A 19,464-nucleotide genomic window follows, 5' to 3' on the forward strand; every position below is an offset into this window, starting at 1 on the left:
TGTGGGCGTGATTGTGGTTTTGGCTGTCGATGTCGTAGTGGCATTTCATTTCATTTCATTTCATTTCATTCCGTTCCTGGCACCCATTCTTTTTCGTTGTCGCAAGTCCCATCTCCTTCTTTTTCGGTATCCTCCTCGCCATGCCAATGCCATTTCGGATATAATGTGATTGTGGTACTGGTGCTGGAATATGTATATGGGTGATGGTAAAACCAACCTTGTGGAAACCGATGTCAGAGGACTTCTCACGGAAGCACTGACGGCAGATGTTCATCTGTACACAAGCCAGTTAGCCATTATTCCAGCACCCCAATATTTCGCATCGCGTAGATTTCAGTGAATATCCATACCCCGTACTTGCGGATCAGACCGGCGCGGTGGGAGCAGACACGGCTGTATTATTCCAACACAACGAATCAGCACATAAATTCCTTCCATATTTTCGTATATGTCCTCCATTCGATTCATTTCTTCTTTCCTCTCCGAAACTCCCCCAATCCCACACTATCTCCTCAGGAAAAATCGCATAATACGCACCAAGAACGGGAACCCTTGCCGAACCTATCCATCACAGATCAATTAGCAACCACATCTATACCAAATTTCATCGGCACGGATTTCAACTTACTTGCGGGGCCGGCTGTACCAAACGGACTCGTGAGTCATCTTGAATCTGAGGCGAGAGAAACCTGGGGATGAGACGGTGTTTGGCAGGCGGTTTGTCGTCGCTGGGCGTTGAAGGGGGACGGGGATTCAACGAAAAGGTTAGGGTCGAAATTCCGTTTGTGTGTCTTTCCGGTTTCCGTGATGCGGGCTCGGACCATCTCGCTTGATGGGGGCGCTAAGCCTTGTTGGGATGGGGGATGATTGGGTGCTAGTCATGTGATATGGGTTTGGGGCTATTTTCAACTTTACTACTCCAGATGTCGGGTTCGGGGGGAGGGGTTGTTCCGGGCGGATGTATATCGAAGGTCTTAGACCTATTTCATGGAGAAGTTGTTCTTTTGTTTATTGCGTATAATGGTAAAGTTTTTATTGACTTCTTGCTGCGTAGGTATTTTTTCAACTCATGTATAACTATTTCAATTAAGATGTCTGCCTGCATTCCATTCCACCTACCACGCTATCACTAACCTCGCTACTCTCAATCGCATACTTAAGAGCATCCAGCAGAATGGCCAACCACAACGAGACACATCTTTCCACTGGAATGCATATTTCTAATAAATCCCACCTTACTCACAGATATATATATACAGCCAAGGCCTTTTGCTAGAAATCATACATAGAAGATCATGCTACTCAGCACCCCCACCCACCTTCTTATACTTATACTTACCCTTCCCTTCAAACATACCAAGACAACTTGAACTGCGCTCAATGAGCTCAACAGCACACAAACTGTCTCCAATCCAGACTCTGGAGACCATGTATAAGCATGCTACTACAGCAAGATGCTACATGGACTATTATTCTAACAGACGGGTTGTGAAGAGGCAGACTACAGACTACAGATCACAAGGGCACGGGTGCGTAAGTAATCTAGTACTAAGCATAGTTAGTCAGTATTTACTTAGTATTTGGTATAGCTATTTGTAGCATCTATCCGCGCTAGGTAATAGTACCCTTACCCACTCATGTTCAGATAGGTACATAGCTTAGTACTCCATAAGATACCCCCTCCCTCTCAGGGAAAGGCATGGCTACATGCGTTATAGGATGAAAGGCAGGCATATAGACAGACAAATTAGAAAGGATGAGGAAAGAAAAAAGAAAAAGAAACTTGGGCAAAGAAAGGGGGATAGAAAAAGTAAATAAGTATTATAGGGGTTCGTAAGGCTTAGAGCTATTGGTGTAAGGCTGGCTAGGGAAGTAGCTAGCTAGCTAGTACATGCATCAGTTGTGCATTAACTAATGAGATGTCTGTTGGAGGGGAATCATAAGACTAAGTAGTTGGTATGTGGTGTCAGTTGGCCTTTCAATGGTTTTATGGAAAAGTTATCCTATCCAATGTAAGCTTGTATAGTAGCTACAGGGTACGTAGTATTTCAATTGGGTGCTTCACTTGAATGCATAAGATGACCATTCGCTTAAATGAACAATGGCCATAGACCAAACTAGATCACCATGAAGGCACCTTCAATTATAAGGAGTGGGATATAATTCCAGAGACAGCGTAGCAGGGGATCTATTGACCAACGATCAATAAAGCAGTAACTACAGAAAGAAAAGCAAGCACAAGCTAATCTCCTCAAAACCCGAACATCCGAGCTCCGACGTGATAGACTATTGTGTAGTCACTTGCGTTCGGGATTACCCGCTCGATTGGACCTAATAGGGCTAAGTAGTGATGATCGCAGCAGGCGCGGTACAGGAGAAGCATCTAGCATCTGTCTAGTAGATGTTATTGGTGCTGTGTGTATAAGCGATTGGTCCGTCTCGCTTGGATCAGTGATGATCATCTATGTACAAAGTAGCAAGGTATTTTGTGCCTGGATGGCCAATTCGGGCGCCGATTTTCGGGGGTTCTCTTATTGTTAGTAGGCATAATGTGTTTGATCTTTATTTCGCGTGAGCTAGTCAATCAGACAAGCAATGTAGAATGTAGCGAAAGGCTGTCTTGTGATAGGGGATCGTAAACTTGTGACTACTGCAGGACATAATCCATGTCTCGTTTCAGACTGGTAGGGTGGATTTGTGTCTCCCCGCAGTCACCCTCCCTGTTTTTGCGGCATGTTGCGGTGACTGATGGTCACACTCCTACTTTGAGAGCTATGCTTGCGGTAGGTTAGGTAGAACACAGTATATGACTGACATCTTGATGTAAGGGGTGGTTGGCAATCACTTGACCTTACGTATACTGCGGATTGCACATTCTTCGGCAAGTTAAGCTGAACGAGATGACTGGGTGAAGAAGGCTGATAAAAATACTCTGGCTAAGGTGTAGTTTAGTATAAGGTACTATACCTTGTGAGATGGACATGAAGCGAGATGACACTTCAGACCATGTAAGCTGAAGTAGCTATGGAAATTGTCATAATTCAAATGCCAATGATGTTCGATATGGTCCTTGACGACCAAAGAATCTGGGGTAGTAGTTCCCTAGCATACGAAATGGTATAAGAAGAGGGCGTTTCTGAACCGAAGTAAGTGCTTAAGTGCCAGCCTGGAAGCTAGAACCCTATGCCCTGCCAAATTAGTCAACGATAATAGATCGGACCATCTAGTTGATGGCCATCGAACCTGCTAGAGAAGAGCTGGCTGTTATAGTTATCCTCGATGTCGCTTAATGAACCGTACCAGCTAGCGTGACAGTCCAGGAGCGAATCACAAAGAAACCAGAAACTGTAAAGGGAGTACCTGAACAGTCTCACCAACCAGGCCAACCGGTTAAAGCGGCACCATCATCGGAGTGAAGCCGGAATTAGCGGCACGGAGATTATGGCCTGCCTAGTATAGTCAAGTGCTGAGCCATGGTTTGTCTCCGCTTAGAAAAAATGAGCTCTGCGGGCGGCATCCGCCGGCTGTTTTGCGTACCCTTGCCCAATATCAAAAAATTTTCGCCAATCGAATTACTTCGACCAAAGTTGCGGTGGAATCCACATGGAAGGAAAAGTCTCCGAGTTTATGAGCCTGATCAAGAAAATGACTGGGCGATGCATCGGAAATGGTCCGTCCAACCACTAGTACTTACTACCTAAGGACCTACTGTACACATGCGATGACCTGTAAGCTGAACGCCATATGTAAGAATGGTAAACCCTGAATGGCGACATGTCAACATGACAGTTGTAGTCTAGGCCTCCCATCGATGACGGAGATTGAAATGCGGCAGCCTTCGTGCAAATGCCGCCAGACACAGGCAGGGAAACCTGAAGAGTGTAAAAAGTAAGCCGATTGAGCCGGATGTGCCGAACGCGAGGTCATGGGATCGGGTCGATCTTATCAGGCCTGATTTTTATGGCGGGTCCCATTTAGTTTGTGTGTCGGCTTGACAGCACGGATGTCCAGCAGTCCAATATGGCAATGATTGCTGCGTAGTCTGATCCTGTTGGTAGATAGACTCACCAGGACAGTGGCATTCACAATAAGACAATAGTAACATCCACCTTCATTCTCATCCTCATAGACAATTGTAACCATGATGTGGGTTTTACTTCTATCAAGCAGTCTGGAGGAACTATACCATGACGTCAACGACATGATCGCAACAAGTATCCGATCTTTCCTCCTCACGACGAGCGTCGCGTCATGAGCGATGAGTCAGTGCTGGTCATACGATGCATAAGTACGGGTGCGGTGGGAAAGGGCCAGCCAGGCCTGAAAACGGTCAAAGAGAGAGAAAAAAGTGGATAATATACTTATAAAACTTAACTAGAGAAAGAGGCTCGACAATGATTGAATGGTTTAATGCGAGAGATCTCCGGGAAGGACAGATGTGCCTGTAGACGGGAGGTGCGTGGGTGTAAGAAAAGGTGACGAGAAGCGCATGGACGGTGTTTATGCCGCCCGGGCAGTTCATACAGCACGGAAGAGCGCGGATGCGGATTGTGATTCTCGCCCGGTGATGCCAAGCCGCGATCGTCGTTGGGTTGTCAGAAGGGGAGCAAAAGGGCGATAGATACTGGCAGAATCATTACACGGGCACGGACAGGGCTAGCAATCACTAGCAAACAGCCCAACGTGCGAGGCCCGCCGGGTGGGGTTTGCTTCCGAGGGAAGAGGGATGCCACTAAAGGATGCCACTAAAGCCGGCAGAGATCGACGCTTGTTGGTGGTCTGTCTACTTAACAAACGTAGATACACAAGGTAGCTCGATATAAGGATTAAGATCGAGTACTATTGTATTGAGTACTCTAAGACTCATATGTGGCGGCTGTGTTGGTTACACCACTGTTGCACAATTATCGTGCTAATGAACATCTCTCTGGCAGTTAGTTCATGGTCGCTTGTCAGTCTAACCTGTTTGTGTTGTATAGATGCGATCGTCGCCAACCCTACTAAAAGGCCGGTCGGCGCCAGCACATCCGCGGTCTGTACCTGTCCATGGACTCCAGGGCATGCACCGCTCTCCTCGCTTGTAGCACCGACCTTTAGTGCAACCGCCTGCATCGCAACGTCACGCTACACTGGCATGCGCCTGAGTCGACGATCAGCCCACCAGAACCTGGAGATAAAAGTCATGGGCCAGTTGGGTACATTCCAGATGGGCCACTGTTCAACAGGGCTGGACAGCTATCCATCCATCTTTAGGCACGCACTGTCTCCTACATCCACTGCAGCTCCTCTGTGCTCATGTAGCTGGTTCCAACACTAATTGGAGCGGAATTGTCCAAAGTAGTAGTCCGTAGGGCGAGAGACAGCTTGCCGTAGATGGCACCAATCGACCTCTGCAGAAAGAGGGGTTATGTTAGTTAGTACAGTAGGTCTTGACTTCAGCTCGCCCTTTGGTCGCGGAGGATACTTCCTGCTTTAGAAGCTCTCCGTCCCAAGTCCCCTCCAATTCACAGTTTGCAATAAGCCAGCATCATGTCAGAGTATGCCCGTGCTGCTTGCTCGTTCGCGGTCCGTTGCATATGTAGTTGGTACATGGTAGTCGGGGCTGGTGATAGATCGCTCCGCACTATGAACCAACATAACACACTATGGCATCCTCTTCACAAGCTCGAATAGCCGCCGAGATGGAGAGATCTATCTCTCAGTGTGTCACGTACTAAACGCTTCATAGGCTTATTGCGCACCATCTTACAAGTCGCGGGAAGGCGGGACCTAAGAAATTGGGCGTATCAGGATCCCTGCATTCTGGACTTCTGTTTACATCCCCCGCGATCGAATGACTGCTGCGCCTTCGGGGGGGCGCTGTCAGACGGACAGAAAGGGATGGATAGATACATGGCATGAGCGTCCTGGCATACTAGTACTGATTACAGAGGACGGCGTGGAGACGAGATCGGAGCCAAAGGGCGTACAGGCCACTGCCAGACACGCAGATGAAGGTGGACCGGCATTGTAGTTCCATAGACTTGCAGCCTTGGTGACCCTTTTCATCAACAGTGCGAACCTGTGCTTGATGACCCTTCTTTGTGATTCTGGCATCACGAGAAAGTTGTGCTGTCCCGCAGCATTAGTAATATATCCGCGGAGGGGCCATGAAGCAGAAGCAGATAGAAAAAGGCCCGAAAACAGGCGAGCAGGATCCCGAAGCGGATGGAGAACAAGAAGGGAGCATCCACTGGTGCGCTCTAGGCCATACGCTAAAAGTCCGGTACCTTGGGATGAGGTCATTTCTCATGGCGCGTCAGCGCACCGTGACCTGGAAGTCGAGTATCTCTCCCGGTCGCTCCGGGCTTCCGAGAACCCAACTCTGCCAAGAGGAGTAAATTTCTTTTTACTTTCCTCTTTTTCCTTTGAGAATACCCTTTCCCTAGGCTCTTTTTTTCGTGCCCCTCTTCGGCTTTATTGGAAATTGTTTCATATGATTTGAAGAGACAACATGCACTTCTCTTGTTCCCATTATTAAATAGTTCCATTTCCCACACAATAAGCTTTGATTCTGAAGAAGGTTCATACCCCAGCAAGATGCATCGTGAGTCAGAGGCTGAGAGCTCGTGATCCCAGGAGGCTTTGCTACAAGTAGTAAGAGAAGTATACGGATTGAGTAGTAGGGATGATGTTGGAAAGGAAGTAAGATGGAAGGGAGGGATTGGCTGACAGGCGAAAAGATCCCGAGAAAAGTGTAAGTGGATAATAGAATGGAAAAGAAAAATAACATTTTTTGAATGGAAGAGGAAATAAAGTTCCAGGCATTGGAGGCGGTGATTAGTCCAAAAAGAATGATCGGCTCCATCGCTGGATGACTTCGGGAGGCATGAGTGGTGGTACCAGCGTTCTCAGCAAGACACCTCATGATGACGATGAAAGCTTTGAAGGATCGAGCTATATCATGGGCATAGCCTCAACATGGAATCCGAGAGTATCTTGGTAATAATCATTACCCTTATTCTGTGCAAAAAGAGAAAACAAAAGAGGAGACAGAGGTCAAGCAAACAAAGCAGCAGTCAGAACAAAAACCAGACTGGGGAGGTGAACAGCGTCACTCCTGGGAGGCCTTATTACCTTTTCTTTTTTTTTTCCTTTTTCCCATTTTCCATTTCCCTGCTAGCGCGAGGGTGCCAGTGAGTAACTCCACTTTCGGCACACGGAGCTTTGGGGAGCTCCAGCAGGATCGCTTGTTTCCACGGCCTCTCGGTCTTGTTGCATCCTATCCCCGCCAGCTCCGAAGGAAGGAGAGCTGCGACCACAAGGCGCGAATGGAAAAGGAAAAAATTAAGTCATGAGTAATGATTAAATAAAAAGTCTCGCGCGACCCTCTCTGGCAATCCCGGTCTTCAGCCTTCCGTCTTGTCTCTCTACTTACCTGTATGGTCCACCGTTGGTCGGCTGGGTTTCCTTGGATTCTTCGCCCATTCTTATACTTATACTTCCTGCCCTCCCTTCCCTTCCACAATCGTCCGTTGCTTCCATACTTCAGCCCTACCGAACTGTCTGTCCCCCCGACGTATTCCCACGTACTGCCCTCCGCCAGGTGGTAGCCGCGCCCATCCGCATCCCAGCTTCCTCCGTACAAATTTCTTCTGCCATCTTGCTTGCGACAAGCGGAGCTGGGAGTTGGCTTGATCTCTTAGTCGTCTCTCCTGCTCGCACTTGACTCCAGTTTGTCGCGCGTCGAAGAGATATACTTTCCCTTTTCTTTTTTTGGATTTCCCGTCCGTAATAATATAGAAGCTCCTCCCCTCATGTGGCAGCGAGCTTCCCGTGCCGCATTTGCGGCAGCTTTCCTTCTAGCCTCCGTTGCGAATGCGCTTCCCCACGGAGATGATGAAGCGATGGATATGAACATGGGTATGGACATGAGTCACAGCGAGTCCACCCATGAATCGTCTACAGAGGCAGATGACGATTCCCCCATGAGCTACTTCGCCTATGGGAAACACGGCACCGCGATTGCCGTTCACATCGGTCTGATGATTCTCGCCTGGTGCTTCATTCTGCCAACAGGTATAGCTCATTCTAACATATTTTCCACAAAAGCACCGAAAACTAACACTTGCAATAACAGCGGTCATGTTCAGCATCGCACGGTCACGTTTCGCATTGCCGTCGCAATTCCTTTTCTTGGTATGCAACGCGGTGGGATTGCTTATTGGAATCATCTACAACAGCCAGACCCCCGATTTGTATGAGAACAACGCTCATCACAAGATTGGCTGGATCGCAACCTGGGTCATGAGCGCGCAGGTCATCATGTCATTGATCTTTGCCTATGCCGGCAGAGGCGAGTCGGAGTCGACTTCTTATGAACGGGCAGCGTTTCTTCCCGTTTCTACCGATGAGATGGAGAGCCCCCAGATGTACTCTGGTATCCGCCATTCGTACCGCTGGTCGCGCGACAGTGGACAGGGCACGGAGAGAAACTCCTCTTCCCTCCACAGTCGCCCTGGGTCGCCTTCTTGTGCGTCGCCTTCGGATGAGTATGACGGTTTCGAAAAGCCCGAGGATCCGCTCCCCGAACACTCGTCCCAACCGCGCGGTTGGTTCCGCATCCCCTTCGCCGACCGATTCCTTGCCAGTCGTGTACCTCGTATGGTCTCTACTCGGGCGCTTCGCATCATCTCGACCATCTATGCTGTTATCGACAGAATCATCTTGCCGTTTGGCTTCGTGGCTATCGCGACCGGTGGTGTGACTTATGGTGGTCTTATGGTAAGTTTCTAGTATGGGCCACTTCGTTGATCTTCGCTAACGCGCGTTTGCAGAGAGGCAAGGAGGTCTTCAATGGTCTTGCGCACTTTATCAAAGGAGGTATCTTTTTCTGGTATGGTCTTCTGACTCTGGGACGTATGCTTGGCTGCTGGGCCGACCTGGGCTGGGCCTGGAACGTGAAGCCGTCCAGTCCCATTGTCGGTAAATGGAAGGCCAAGATCCCCACAGGTGAATTCACTGAATCGTTCGTGATCTTCCTCTACGGCGTCACCAACGTTTTCTTGGAGCATCTCACCAGTTGGGGTGGCGCATGGACTGCCACTGACCTTGAGCATGTGTCCATCTCCATCATGTTCTTCGGCGGCGGTCTCTGTGGTATGCTCTTCGAGTCAAAGCGCGTCAAAGGCTGGTTGAACAGCACAGTTCTCCAATATCCCTCTCATATGAGTGCGCACACGTCGACAGATACCGCATGGCAGCTTCCTGACACCCAGGGCGTGTCACTGAACCCCATGCCTGCGTTGGTCATCCTTCTGTTGGGTATGATGATGGGTTCGCACCACCAGGATAGTATGGTATCGACCATGGTGCACAAGCAGTGGGGTAACCTCCTGGTCGGCTTTGCACTGGCTCGTGGTATGACCTATGTCATCATGTACCTCAAGCCCCCGACCTCTTACCTTCCATCTCGCCCGCCAACCGAGATCGTCGCTGCTTTCTGCTTGATCTCGGGTGGTTTGGTCTTCATGCTTAGTGTAAGTTCAGCAAAGGAACCGCAATTCGTACGCAGGACATGTTGGCTAACTCTTAGGATAGACCCGGAGCGTGATTCAAACCCTGGAGTACTATGACCTCGACGCGATGTTTGTGTTCACAGTTACTATGGGACTGACCGCCTTCATCATGTCGTGCGAAATTCTCTCCATTGCCCTGAAGGCCTGGGCGGTGAAGCGGGAGTCGCGCCCTGCGCTGCCGCCTTTCCAGTTCCCGGCCTCCGCCTGATTTTATTCATGTCTTCCGTTCTGCCGGGCTCCATCTGACTCGAGACGAGTTTGGTGACGACACCGGACAGATGCGCAAAACAAAACGAACATACTCGCCCAAAACCAACACCATCTGCTTTTGACAGCATTATACCCCTTACGACATTTGATTTTCTTCGGCCTGGTGTCGCGGCTCGGACAATCGGGTGACGATCATAATACGACCACAGTATATACTACGGACTTGTCTATGACCCTATTTATCTCTGATGTGCCCCCGTGTTTAATGAATGATATCCCTGTGATGGAAGGATAATGAGGAGGTGATTTATGACTTTCCTAGTTCTGCCGACATAATGAAACCATAATATACCATTGTATATGGACTAGCTACATTTACTTTTACCTCTATCGTACCCAGAACTTCGTCTAAGACCAAGCTATAATGCCCCAAGTTAATTCCCCTGAATCCTCTAGGTGCAGATCCCTTCTTCACACTTGAACAGACGGTGGAGGTAGATCCCGGGGTTAAAACTCGCTAAAATCCGAGCCGCCTGACGAAGCTTAACCAAAAAGCGTGACGCCCGACGTCGGCGAGAATTGCCGGTCGGCAGACTCTCGGGGGGCGTTTTCAAGGTACACGAACCGCCACCCGGCGAATTCTGATAACCTCCACGATGGATATTATTGGTAGCCGACTTCACATCCTTTGCTTGAATGGCTGTAACATAGGCTCATGCGCAATTGAATATTATGTCTAGCGAAATGATTGGGCGGTGTCGGACATCCTACCGTGTCATTCAGGCATTAGTAATGGGGTGAGGGGCAGCAAGTGGGGAGGGGCATTTTTGGGGAAAGAAGACGGTTCACAGTGGATGCTGCTCATTTGAGGCAAAGCCCTGTGGATATATCTAGTCGCCATTCCCACCCTTGACATCCTTGTCATTAGAACTATCCCATATACCTTTTTTCTATACATCCCTTCAATACACCAACCCTAACCACCCGTCACCATGGCCTCTAACCCTCCGGGAGCTTGCTGTGCCCAGGGCTTCAAGCACGAAGGCACCCCTGTCGGTGAAGTCAAGAAGATCAACAACAGTATGTTATCCGACTGGACCTTTCTAGAACCATGACCCTCTTCTAATACCATCTTTCCCGAACAGTTGACACCTACATTGTCTACCCCAAGGACAACAAGACCCCCGAGAAGGCTGTCCTCTTCCTAAGCGACATCTTCGGTCTCTTCAACAACGCCAAGCTCCTCGCCGATGAGTTCGCCAACAATGGATACCTCTGTGTCCTCCCCGACCTTTTCAGCGGCGACGCCGTCGACCCCGTCGCCATGGAGTCCGGCAAGTTCGACATTGGTGCCTGGTTCCCCAACCACCAGCCCGCCAACGTCGACCCCATCGTCGAGTCGACCATCAAGTACATCAAGGGAGACTTGGGCGTTAAGCGCATCGGCGCTGTCGGTTACTGCTTCGGTGCCAAGGTAAGTTGAAATCGACTCGCCGAAAGGTATTATGTGATTGTTTGCTAACGAGGCGTGTTTTTAGTACGTCTGCCGCTTCATGAAGGACGGCCAGGTCGACGTTGGTTTCAACGCCCACCCCTCTTTCGTCACCCACGAGGAGCTTGGTGCCATCCAGGGCCCTCTGTCCATTGCTGCTGCTCGTGAGTGGAATCCTTCATCGCAACGCGTGCGAGGCCGCGCATGCTGACTTGGTCTGAACAGAAATCGACAACATCTTCACCACCCAGCTCCGTCACGAGTCTGAGGAGACCCTCATCAAGACTGGCAAGCCCTGGCAGATCAACCTGTACAGCGGTGTCTCCCACGGCTTCGCTGTCCGCGCTGACTTGAGCGTCCCCCACTTCAAGTGGTCCAAGGAGCAGGCTTTCTGCCAGGCCGTCAACTGGTTCAAGCAGTACCTGTAAATGTTTGAGGTAGAATTAGCGGCATCTTCTGTACATGTTACCATTAGTTAGATAATGAACCTGCATGAGGCATGATAATTTCGGTAATTATCAAAGCGAAAGAAATCTGTGTAGAGAGAATTAAGCAACGAAGTTGGTTACTCTGTAAAGCATAAAGGAACGATAAGCGTTATCTTCCACGTGACCCCGGAGGATCCGCGCTGCGAAGAGAAAAGGCGAGACCAGATCAGCTTTCAGTTTAAGAGCAACCAGATCCAGCCACCCCCGGAAAGCACTAAAGTAGTGCCTCTGCTCTCTTCCCTGGGGCTGTCTGGCCTTATCTTCTAACTTATTGTTTCCCGCTATTTTTCTGCGCTGTTTGAGTTCCATCCGTTGGCTTGTTTCATCTTGGCTCAATTCCCGTCGCGTATACCGGAGTTTGCGTGCATTGCATCCCGTGGCTTCAAAACTAGTCATTGCCAATGATTCAAAGTTCATAAGTCCTTTATCAAAACCAACAGAAATACCATCTCTCGAATTGTCCTACTCGGTTCCGCTCCTTCCTCTCGACCACACGAGACACTCCCAAGCCCTCGTGGCTATTCCATCGCTCCCTAGACTCCGCCAGTCCCGTGTTGTACATCGCACCTCGACTTCCACGGCGCCTTCATTGATATATTCCGCCTGCGATACTATCGACCTTCATCTATCGTTGTAATAAACTTGCCTTGACATATCGCCTTGCTACGGCCATTCGCACTCGACCATGGCCACTCCCGCTGCCCTTCCGCCGCTACCCTTCAACCCGTCCAGGGTACGATCTTACGTCCTCCGCCTACCGCTTTTCACCCGGCTCGTACTTCTAGCGATTATTTTATTCTGGCTACTGGAGCTTCAGACAATCTGGAGTGTGGTACAATGGGGCTCCGTGATACCAGAGGAGGTTGGATTCGGCACTAGTATGTCTCTTCGGGCACACGTGGCCTTGCTTGCAAGTACAGCCAGGTTCTGACTCTTAGGACAGTGTACCGTCTTAACACCTACCCTTTCATCCACTTGGGATTCTTCCATGCCTTCTTGAATATACTGGCGCTCACGCCCTTGTTGGAGCGCTTTGAGGCCGAGCATGGCACATTGACCGCCGTTGCGCTGTTCATTGGGCGTAAGTCTGCTCCTTGGCGTGATCTAGGATGGTTGGACGAATGTGCTAATGGATGTTTGCTTCTCGTTTAGCTCTTTCTACGCTCCCTGCAGGCATTTATATTCTGATTGAGAAGTTTGTTTTGCATAGGAATACTGCGGTCGTGGGTTCAAGGTGAGTGCTCTGTAGCATCGCCGGGTTGTGAGACGGTATCTAATGGGTCTTCAGTATCTGGGTCTTCCTTCTCCTGGGCTCCGAGGCCATTCGGACCTTCAAATCAAACCCCTACTTTAGGTATGTTCGAGCACCAGTCTTTGTCTCAGTTCCCGACTAATGCGGCTTTAGTCTCGGGTCGACTAAAATTCCCACGTGGACGTCGCCCCTATTCGCATGCGCTCTTGTCTCGATTCTTGTGCCGAACACCAGCTTCCTTGGCCATCTATGCGCTATCCTGGTCGGATACTTGCGTAAGTAATTGTTCTTCTGTAGACCTCGATTCACAGCTAATCCGCTCGACAGTCGGCCTTGGGGTCCTCAAGATTTTCGTTCCCCCGGAGAAGGTTCTGAGATGGATTGAGGGCAAGCTCAATTTGCTCGGAAGACTGCCACACTACGTGTCAGTGGATCAGAAGACGTACGGCCGTTATGGAGTCCTTCCCACGACTACCACCGGCGGAGAAAGGGGAACCCCGATGAGCTTCCTCGGCTCATCGCAACGCCTTGGTCCGTGAGGACTAAGAACTAACGCTATACCTAAGTGGATACATTCTTGTGCATATTTAATTAGCATTATACGGCATTCAATAGTGACTCGCAATATTGCGGGGAAAGCAAATAATACTGAATCTAGGGGAAGTTGTGCAGGTGGTCTATAGCGGTTGACGTAAATTTGCGGGCAGATCGATTAGTGCTCCGTAGCGGCGGTGGACATCTTGCTCCGATCAAGCACCACCATCACCATGGGATTTGGTTCCCTAATGCTTCAGATCTCATGGCCTTGAAATGTAAGATACAAATTGAGTTCTACTTTAACGCTCTATCTACGAAACTCGTTGCCCCCTTTTTGCCTTTGCCTCCCCTACAGCTCCATGCTACTCACCCTCCACCTTACCCCGGATTGTCGCGAAGGACACCTCGAACGAGACCAGACCACGCTGACATGTATTCATAACAGCTGCGATCCGCAAAGTGCGGAGTAACCCTCACTTCCTCTTCGTGCACTTACCGCACATCCTCTCCTTCATCTGCATCGTCGCCGGCGTTGTTTGGCTCCTCCTACTCCCCCTCAACGATTACTCCCGACAGACCTACATCTCCGAGAACGCGCTCCTGCCGGGTCAAGTCCACGCCTATTTCTCCGGTAGCGAGCAGCACATCTTCCGCGGATACAAGAAGGAGCTAGAGGGGGTACTTGAAGGGCAGACTGCCGAGGGACAGGAAGCATGGAATGATGCCTTTACTCCTGCGTATGTTGCTGGAGCTCCGCACCGCCGCGAATGGGTGTACGATTTAAATTCGATTGGCTGACTGGACATATAATGCTGCTTAGTGTGTCGGATAAGATTCAATCGATATTGAAAGCTACCGGATTGAAAGTCGCCACGCAAAACTACGAATACACGTCGTCAGGGATTACGCATCAGGGACAGAATGTCTACGCGATTATTCAGGCGCCGCGAGGAGATGCCACCGAAGCTATTGTGCTCGTGGCGGCATGGAATACCGTGGAGGATGAGCTAAATTTGAATGGCGCCACGCTTGCGCTTACGTTGGCGAGATACTTTAAGCGTGGGTGGCTTTCTTTGTCAGTGGTTATGAGATGTGGTATGGTTTGCTAATTGGATGGAGAACAGGGTGGTCACTGTGGTCGAAGGATATTATTTTCTTGTTTCCGCCGGACAGTAAGGCAGGCACTCAGGCGTGGATTGACGCATACCATGATATGCAGCCGGCGTTTGTGCAGCCCCTTCCCTTGAAGAGCGGTGCTTTGCAGGGAGGCTTGGTGATTGAATACCCGTTTGACCATCGCTTCGAGTCTCTGCATATTCTCTATGACGGTGTTAATGGCCAGTTGCCCAACTTGGATTTGTTCAACACGGCTATATCTATTACCGGTGGGCAGATGGGCATCGGGACCAATCTGCAGGAGATGTGGGATCACGATGATAGTTACGAGATGCGGTTGCAGACCATTATGAGAGGAATGGTCAAGCAGGGCTTTGGCTATGCCACGGGTCCTCACAGCAGTTTCATGCCGTATCACATTGATGCTATCACCCTCCAGACGAAGGGCGAAGGCTGGCAAGATGAGATGGCACTGGGCCGCACAGTTGAGAGTCTCTGCCGCAGCTTGAACAACCTCCTCGAGCACCTGCACCAGAGTTTCTTCTTCTATCTTCTCATGCAGACCAACCGGTTCGTCAGCATCGGCACATATCTCCCTAGCGCGATGTTGATTGCCGGTAACTTCACCATTATGGCAATCGCTCTCTGGCTCCGGACAGGCTACTACCCTGGCTCGCAGCAAGCCTCGAAGCCCACGAAAGAACAAGTTGCAACCACAGCTACCGAGAAGCACGACGACAAACAAGCACCACCCGCGAAAGCAGACACCAGTAACAACATCATAGAACGTCAACTGGCCCTCCCGCTCACTCTCGTCGTCAGCCTCCATCTCCTGGGTCTAATCCCCCTCTACATCTTCAACAACATCCCCCACCAGGTCCGTATCCCTTCACCCCTCCCCTATGACAACCCAAACTCATTTCTAACAACCAACGCAGTACTACCCAACAGCAACCTACACCAGCATCCTCGCCAACTTCATCCTCCCCCTCCTCCTCTCCGCCACCCTATTCCACACCCTAACCCCCCACCCACAACAATACCACCTCATTAAATCCTTCTCCCTCCTCATCCTCGGCCTCTTCCTCTCCACCCTCGCAACCCTCAACTTCTCTCTCTCCTTCATGGTCGGTCTCCTCTGCGCCCCGCTAAGCTTCATCCACCGCATCAACCCGCAAACCACCTCCCGTACCCTCAGATACATCCTCAGTACGCTCGCTTTGGCACTATTGAATGTGCTTTCCCCGCCTGTCGTTCTGCTCGCAGCGTGCTGGTACTTCGGCGCTGATGTCGAGACGGTCTTGACGCAAGCCGCTTTCGGGTGGGATGTCTGGGGCGTATGGACGCAGGTCGTTGTTTGGTGTGTTTGGTGGCCTGCTTGGGTGGCCGGGTGTGCGTTGGTGGGGTTCTCGTTGTTTTCGTCTTGATCGAATGAGAATAAGTTGAGTTTATGTTGTGGGGAGTCGGACCAGGGGCTTCAATACATGACTGATGGGTAGAAGAAGTCTTACGTAGGTGGAGGCAAGGATGGATAGATCAATAGTTCGTTGTTTCTTTTTCTGTTTCTGTATTATAATAGGCATGCATTTATGTATGTATAGGTTGAAAGTTACATCATATCAGATGTTATTGTGGATGTGAGTGTAAAGAGAGCTAGAGAGGGCTTCGTAGATCTCAATTATAATGAGGTTCTAGTACTTGTTCGTACATACATGCATGGTAAGTCTTTTACCCATCAGACAGGACTAATCATAAGGAACAGAAGACGATATAAAAGAGATAGAAAATGGGACCTATGCAGCCCACACATCCTTTCCAACGCCCTCGATCCAGTGACCCAGCTGGTTGACACCAGCATCCCAATCCTTCAGACGGTTCCGCATGCCCTCAATCTGCTTCATATCCAGAACCTTCGGCTGCACCCAGTTGATCTGGGCCACCTGGGCCACCTGATCAATGGCACCCTTGAGCAGACCCAGCGACAAGGCCTTCATGATCAGGTGCTCGATCTCCTGGGGCTTGACCTTTGTTTCGGCGGAGATGGACGAGAAAGTCAGGTTGCGGTCGTGCGGGGGGCGACGGAAGACCATCTCCGTCAGCGCGGACAGGGAGATCTTCTGGTACAGGAAAATGCGGTGTTGCTCGAGCAGCTGGTTCTTGGAGATGTTTCCGGCGAGGACGTCGTAGGCGGTCAGGTCGCCGCGGTTGAAGGCGAACAGGAGCTCGCGCAGCCAGCTGTGCGGCGTCTCGGTGAGAGAGTCCAGGATCGGGTGCAGGAGGAGTTCACCGAAGTTGTAGATAGTGTCGGAGACGAGCGCGGCCACGCTAAGGTTGTATGCGCGGGAGACGCGCTCGGCTTCACTGAGATCCTCGAGGTTGATGCAGGCGAGGTAGAGGAGGGCGTTCTTGTAGAAGGAGGCGAATTCTTGTTTGGCCTGTGGATGTGGGTAGAAGGGTTAGTGAGGTCTAGGTGGCGGGTGCGGGGGGAACATACGTGGTAGTAGTCCGCGTTGACTTTGTAGAAGGATGCGTGCACCACAGTCTCAACGGAGTCGAACGTGTCTAGCACTTTCTGGCATGTCTCCAGGTCCTTCTGCGCACCGTTCAGGTCTTGTAGCCGTTGCTTGACGTTGGCGACATCCGCGAGGGCGTAGATGTAAGCATCTTGTGACTCGGGCTTGTTGACTTTGTCTGCCAGCGATGTGAGGAAGGTGAGGCGTTCTTGGTCATCTGATAGCAATAGTGTTAGCGATGCCTTTGGGTTGCGAAAATCCAAGTAGCGATTAGCTGGAATACGAACTTGAGCATTCTGTTGACGCCATCAACCCCAGCGAGACGAACTTCAGCTGATTGATTCTGTCGGCGAAGCTGAGGACGAAACTCTTGAATATCGGTAGTCGCTGGGCAGCGCTCTCTGGTAGACGGAAGAATTCAATCAAAGAATCCGTAAGCTGATGCCATAGTTTGCGTTCCCAGTAATCTTCGAAGCTCAGGAAGTAGGCCTGGCATTGCTCGGGAGCTTGCTGCAGCTGGTCGGCGAGGAAATCGGAGATCCTTTGGTTCTCCATGTTGGAGGAGGATTAGGAAATACGGTATGAGGTCTAGGATAAGATGGATGAAAGACCGGGAGGAGGGAGAAGGAGAACGGACGTAATGGGGGGAGGATGGAGGCAGGGAAGCTGATCTGAAGTGGAAGCGGAGCTGGTCGTGATGCAGCGCCGTCGAGCTCGGGCGGTGAGGCACATGACATCCTACATCATCTACCGTCTACTGCAGTATAGTTATCGCAACTTATCCGGCTTCATTTAGGGTGAGAACTAGCGTATCCATTCATTCATTCATTCGTTGGGCAGAAATTGCTGGTCCTTCTGTGAGCGTATTAGCTGAAGGTGCCTAATCCGCTTTAGGGATCAACTTGGCGGCGACATTGGAGGGTTTACAAGAAGTATCCGATATGTCTCCGAACTTGCCTACTGTAAGCTTCTGGTCAGTCTGCTCAGCCATGGTCAAGCAAGCTATAAATATGGCTCTCTACGTCCACCTTCCTCCTCACTCGTAGCCATCCCAAGATCTTTTCCCAATAGCAATTGATCATATAAATCATTTATAAATACCTATACTCTGATACCTAAGCCGAATCTCTACCTAGACATGGCAGAGCACACAGAGAGGAACCGTCAGTACTTTGAGTATGTGCACACCACCTTTTCTTTGCTTGATGATATTGTCTTATACTTTACAGCAAGCTGGCCAAGTCCTACACCAGCGACTTCAAAAGTATCCTGGAATCCATTTGCAGACTGGTGGACAGTCACCGTCCTTGGATCAATGATGCATGGATCGACACTGAGGCTGGAAAGGGGAAAGATATCAAGATGTTAGAGTATGCATGTGGGACTGGGCCTGTTTCTTTGGTAAGTTACTATGTCTCGTTCGCATTGCTATTGAAGTAGCATGGTCATGAACCGCGAGTTAATTTCATAGACGTTGGCACCTTATGTCTCGAAGATCGTTGGACTTGACGTTTCGGATAATATGATTAGCGAGTACAACAACAATGCCAAAGAAGCGGGCTATGAAGACAAGATGGTCGCACTCAAGGGTGACCTTTTGGCTGAGTCTGCTCCGGCAGAGCTCTCAGGGCCCGAGTACTTTGGCTTTGATCTCGTGGTTGTCAGCATGGCCCTTCACCACTTCGAGAGACCAGAGTTAGCCATGGCCCGCTTTGGAGAGCGTCTGAAGAAAGGTGGTGTGTGCGTAATTGTCGACATTGTGCCAGACGATCACCACCATGGCCATTGTCACAATGTTGAGCATGGCTTTGGCGATGCTGCGCATACGGTCAAAAGCCACGGCTTCACCATGGATCAAATGAAGCAGCTGTACGAAGAAGCAGGACTTGGGACGGGCTTCAAATATGATATTTCGAAGGAGCAGGTTGTATTCCGCAAGGATGGGAAAGAGCATCTGAAGACCATATTCATTGCTCGTGGGCAGCGTGCGTGATAGCAAAGGAATAGGTTGCTTATGCTTTGGTGATTAGCTTATAAATGCGATATGACAAGCCTCATGTCCGTTCAGCAGTAATGCGATGTTCATAGTCCACAGGTTCTGCAGCAATTGACTTTGTAGTTCTTGGTTGTTAGTGGTAGGTTCATTTGGATCTCGACATGACGATGATGAGCGCCTAGCAACCAATCAGAGGCTTCGAATAGTCAGACGCGATCCGGTGTGAAATGCAGTGACGGCCATAACCACGCCTCCATAGCTAGATGTGTATGTAGATTTTGATGGCTGAAAGATTCATTCGTC

General features: G+C 50.1%; 6 protein-coding genes across 6 annotated transcripts; 4 read left to right on the top strand and 2 right to left on the bottom strand.

Annotated features, from left to right (window-relative positions):
- Positions 1-55: 55 nt before the first annotated feature.
- On the bottom strand, positions 56-666 carry BO87DRAFT_385862 (40S ribosomal protein uS14; the record flags this gene model as incomplete). The annotated part of the gene is made up of 4 exons (XM_025624742.1): positions 56-274; positions 351-393; positions 538-561; positions 629-666. 4 exons carry the CDS (start codon positions 664-666, stop codon positions 56-58), a joined length of 324 nt encoding a protein of 107 aa, XP_025480487.1.
- Positions 667-7,636: 6,970 nt separating this feature from the next.
- On the top strand, positions 7,637-9,765 carry BO87DRAFT_434418 (Ytp1 family protein; the record flags this gene model as incomplete). The annotated part of the gene is made up of 4 exons (XM_025627713.1): positions 7,637-8,058; positions 8,120-8,763; positions 8,817-9,518; positions 9,580-9,765. Exons 1-4 carry the CDS (start codon positions 7,797-7,799, stop codon positions 9,763-9,765), a joined length of 1,794 nt encoding a protein of 597 aa, XP_025480488.1. The 5' UTR covers positions 7,637-7,796.
- Positions 9,766-10,690: 925 nt separating this feature from the next.
- Positions 10,691-11,758, top strand: BO87DRAFT_375811 (dienelactone hydrolase family protein). The gene is made up of 4 exons (XM_025623134.1): positions 10,691-10,847; positions 10,913-11,241; positions 11,306-11,423; positions 11,485-11,758. The coding sequence occupies exons 1-4, from the start codon at positions 10,760-10,762 to the stop codon at positions 11,685-11,687; spliced, it is 738 nt and encodes a 245-aa protein (XP_025480489.1). The 5' UTR covers positions 10,691-10,759; the 3' UTR covers positions 11,688-11,758.
- Positions 11,759-11,941: 183 nt separating this feature from the next.
- Positions 11,942-16,233, top strand: BO87DRAFT_357100 (GPI-anchor transamidase subunit GAA1). Its single transcript, XM_025621391.1, has 11 exons — positions 11,942-12,625; positions 12,691-12,828; positions 12,900-12,981; positions 13,036-13,101; positions 13,153-13,274; positions 13,327-13,530; positions 13,794-13,811; positions 13,982-14,273; positions 14,357-14,595; positions 14,661-15,529; positions 15,591-16,233. The coding sequence occupies exons 1-11, from the start codon at positions 12,433-12,435 to the stop codon at positions 16,077-16,079; spliced, it is 2,712 nt and encodes a 903-aa protein (XP_025480490.1). The 5' UTR covers positions 11,942-12,432; the 3' UTR covers positions 16,080-16,233.
- Positions 16,234-16,279: 46 nt separating this feature from the next.
- Positions 16,280-17,816, bottom strand: BO87DRAFT_332811 (proteasome regulatory particle lid subunit RPN9). Its single transcript, XM_025620385.1, has 3 exons — positions 17,453-17,816; positions 17,147-17,382; positions 16,280-17,087 (listed from the first exon to the last, which is right to left on the bottom strand). Exons 1-3 carry the CDS (start codon positions 17,718-17,720, stop codon positions 16,446-16,448), a joined length of 1,146 nt encoding a protein of 381 aa, XP_025480491.1. The 5' UTR covers positions 17,721-17,816; the 3' UTR covers positions 16,280-16,445.
- A 163-nt stretch (positions 17,817-17,979) lies between these two features.
- BO87DRAFT_357107 (class I SAM-dependent DNA methyltransferase) lies at positions 17,980-19,449 on the top strand. Its single transcript, XM_025621392.1, has 3 exons — positions 17,980-18,341; positions 18,395-18,566; positions 18,637-19,449. Exons 1-3 carry the CDS (start codon positions 18,304-18,306, stop codon positions 19,156-19,158), a joined length of 732 nt encoding a protein of 243 aa, XP_025480492.1. The 5' UTR covers positions 17,980-18,303; the 3' UTR covers positions 19,159-19,449.
- The last annotated feature ends 15 nt before the right edge of the window (positions 19,450-19,464 follow it).

Source organism: Aspergillus neoniger (genome assembly GCF_003184625.1).
Source record: "Aspergillus neoniger CBS 115656 unplaced genomic scaffold BO87scaffold_13, whole genome shotgun sequence".
Lineage (NCBI taxonomy): Eukaryota > Fungi > Ascomycota > Eurotiomycetes > Eurotiales > Aspergillaceae > Aspergillus > Aspergillus neoniger.

Excerpts from the sequence above, each read along its gene's own strand:
- BO87DRAFT_332811 (XM_025620385.1), bottom strand. The coding sequence starts at position 17,720 with ATGGAGAACCAAAGGATCTCCGATTTCCTCGCCGACCAGCTGCAGCAA. Across the intron at positions 17,383-17,452 it reads GGCGTCAACAGAATGCTCAA|ATGACCAAGAACGCCTCACC; the intron begins GTTCGTATTCCA and ends TATTGCTATCAG. Across the intron at positions 17,088-17,146 it reads TCAACGCGGACTACTACCAC|GCCAAACAAGAATTCGCCTC; the intron begins GTATGTTCCCCC and ends CCACATCCACAG.
- BO87DRAFT_375811 (XM_025623134.1), top strand. The coding sequence starts at position 10,760 with ATGGCCTCTAACCCTCCGGGAGCTTGCTGTGCCCAGGGCTTCAAGCAC. Across the intron at positions 10,848-10,912 it reads AGTCAAGAAGATCAACAACA|TTGACACCTACATTGTCTAC; the intron begins GTATGTTATCCG and ends TTTCCCGAACAG. Across the intron at positions 11,242-11,305 it reads GTTACTGCTTCGGTGCCAAG|TACGTCTGCCGCTTCATGAA; the intron begins GTAAGTTGAAAT and ends GCGTGTTTTTAG.
- BO87DRAFT_357100 (XM_025621391.1), top strand. The coding sequence starts at position 12,433 with ATGGCCACTCCCGCTGCCCTTCCGCCGCTACCCTTCAACCCGTCCAGG. Across the intron at positions 12,626-12,690 it reads GGAGGTTGGATTCGGCACTA|TGTACCGTCTTAACACCTAC; the intron begins GTATGTCTCTTC and ends CTCTTAGGACAG. Across the intron at positions 13,102-13,152 it reads AAATCAAACCCCTACTTTAG|TCTCGGGTCGACTAAAATTC; the intron begins GTATGTTCGAGC and ends ATGCGGCTTTAG.
- BO87DRAFT_357107 (XM_025621392.1), top strand. The coding sequence starts at position 18,304 with ATGGCAGAGCACACAGAGAGGAACCGTCAGTACTTTGA. Across the intron at positions 18,342-18,394 it reads AGGAACCGTCAGTACTTTGA|CAAGCTGGCCAAGTCCTACA; the intron begins GTATGTGCACAC and ends TATACTTTACAG. Across the intron at positions 18,567-18,636 it reads GGACTGGGCCTGTTTCTTTG|ACGTTGGCACCTTATGTCTC; the intron begins GTAAGTTACTAT and ends TTAATTTCATAG.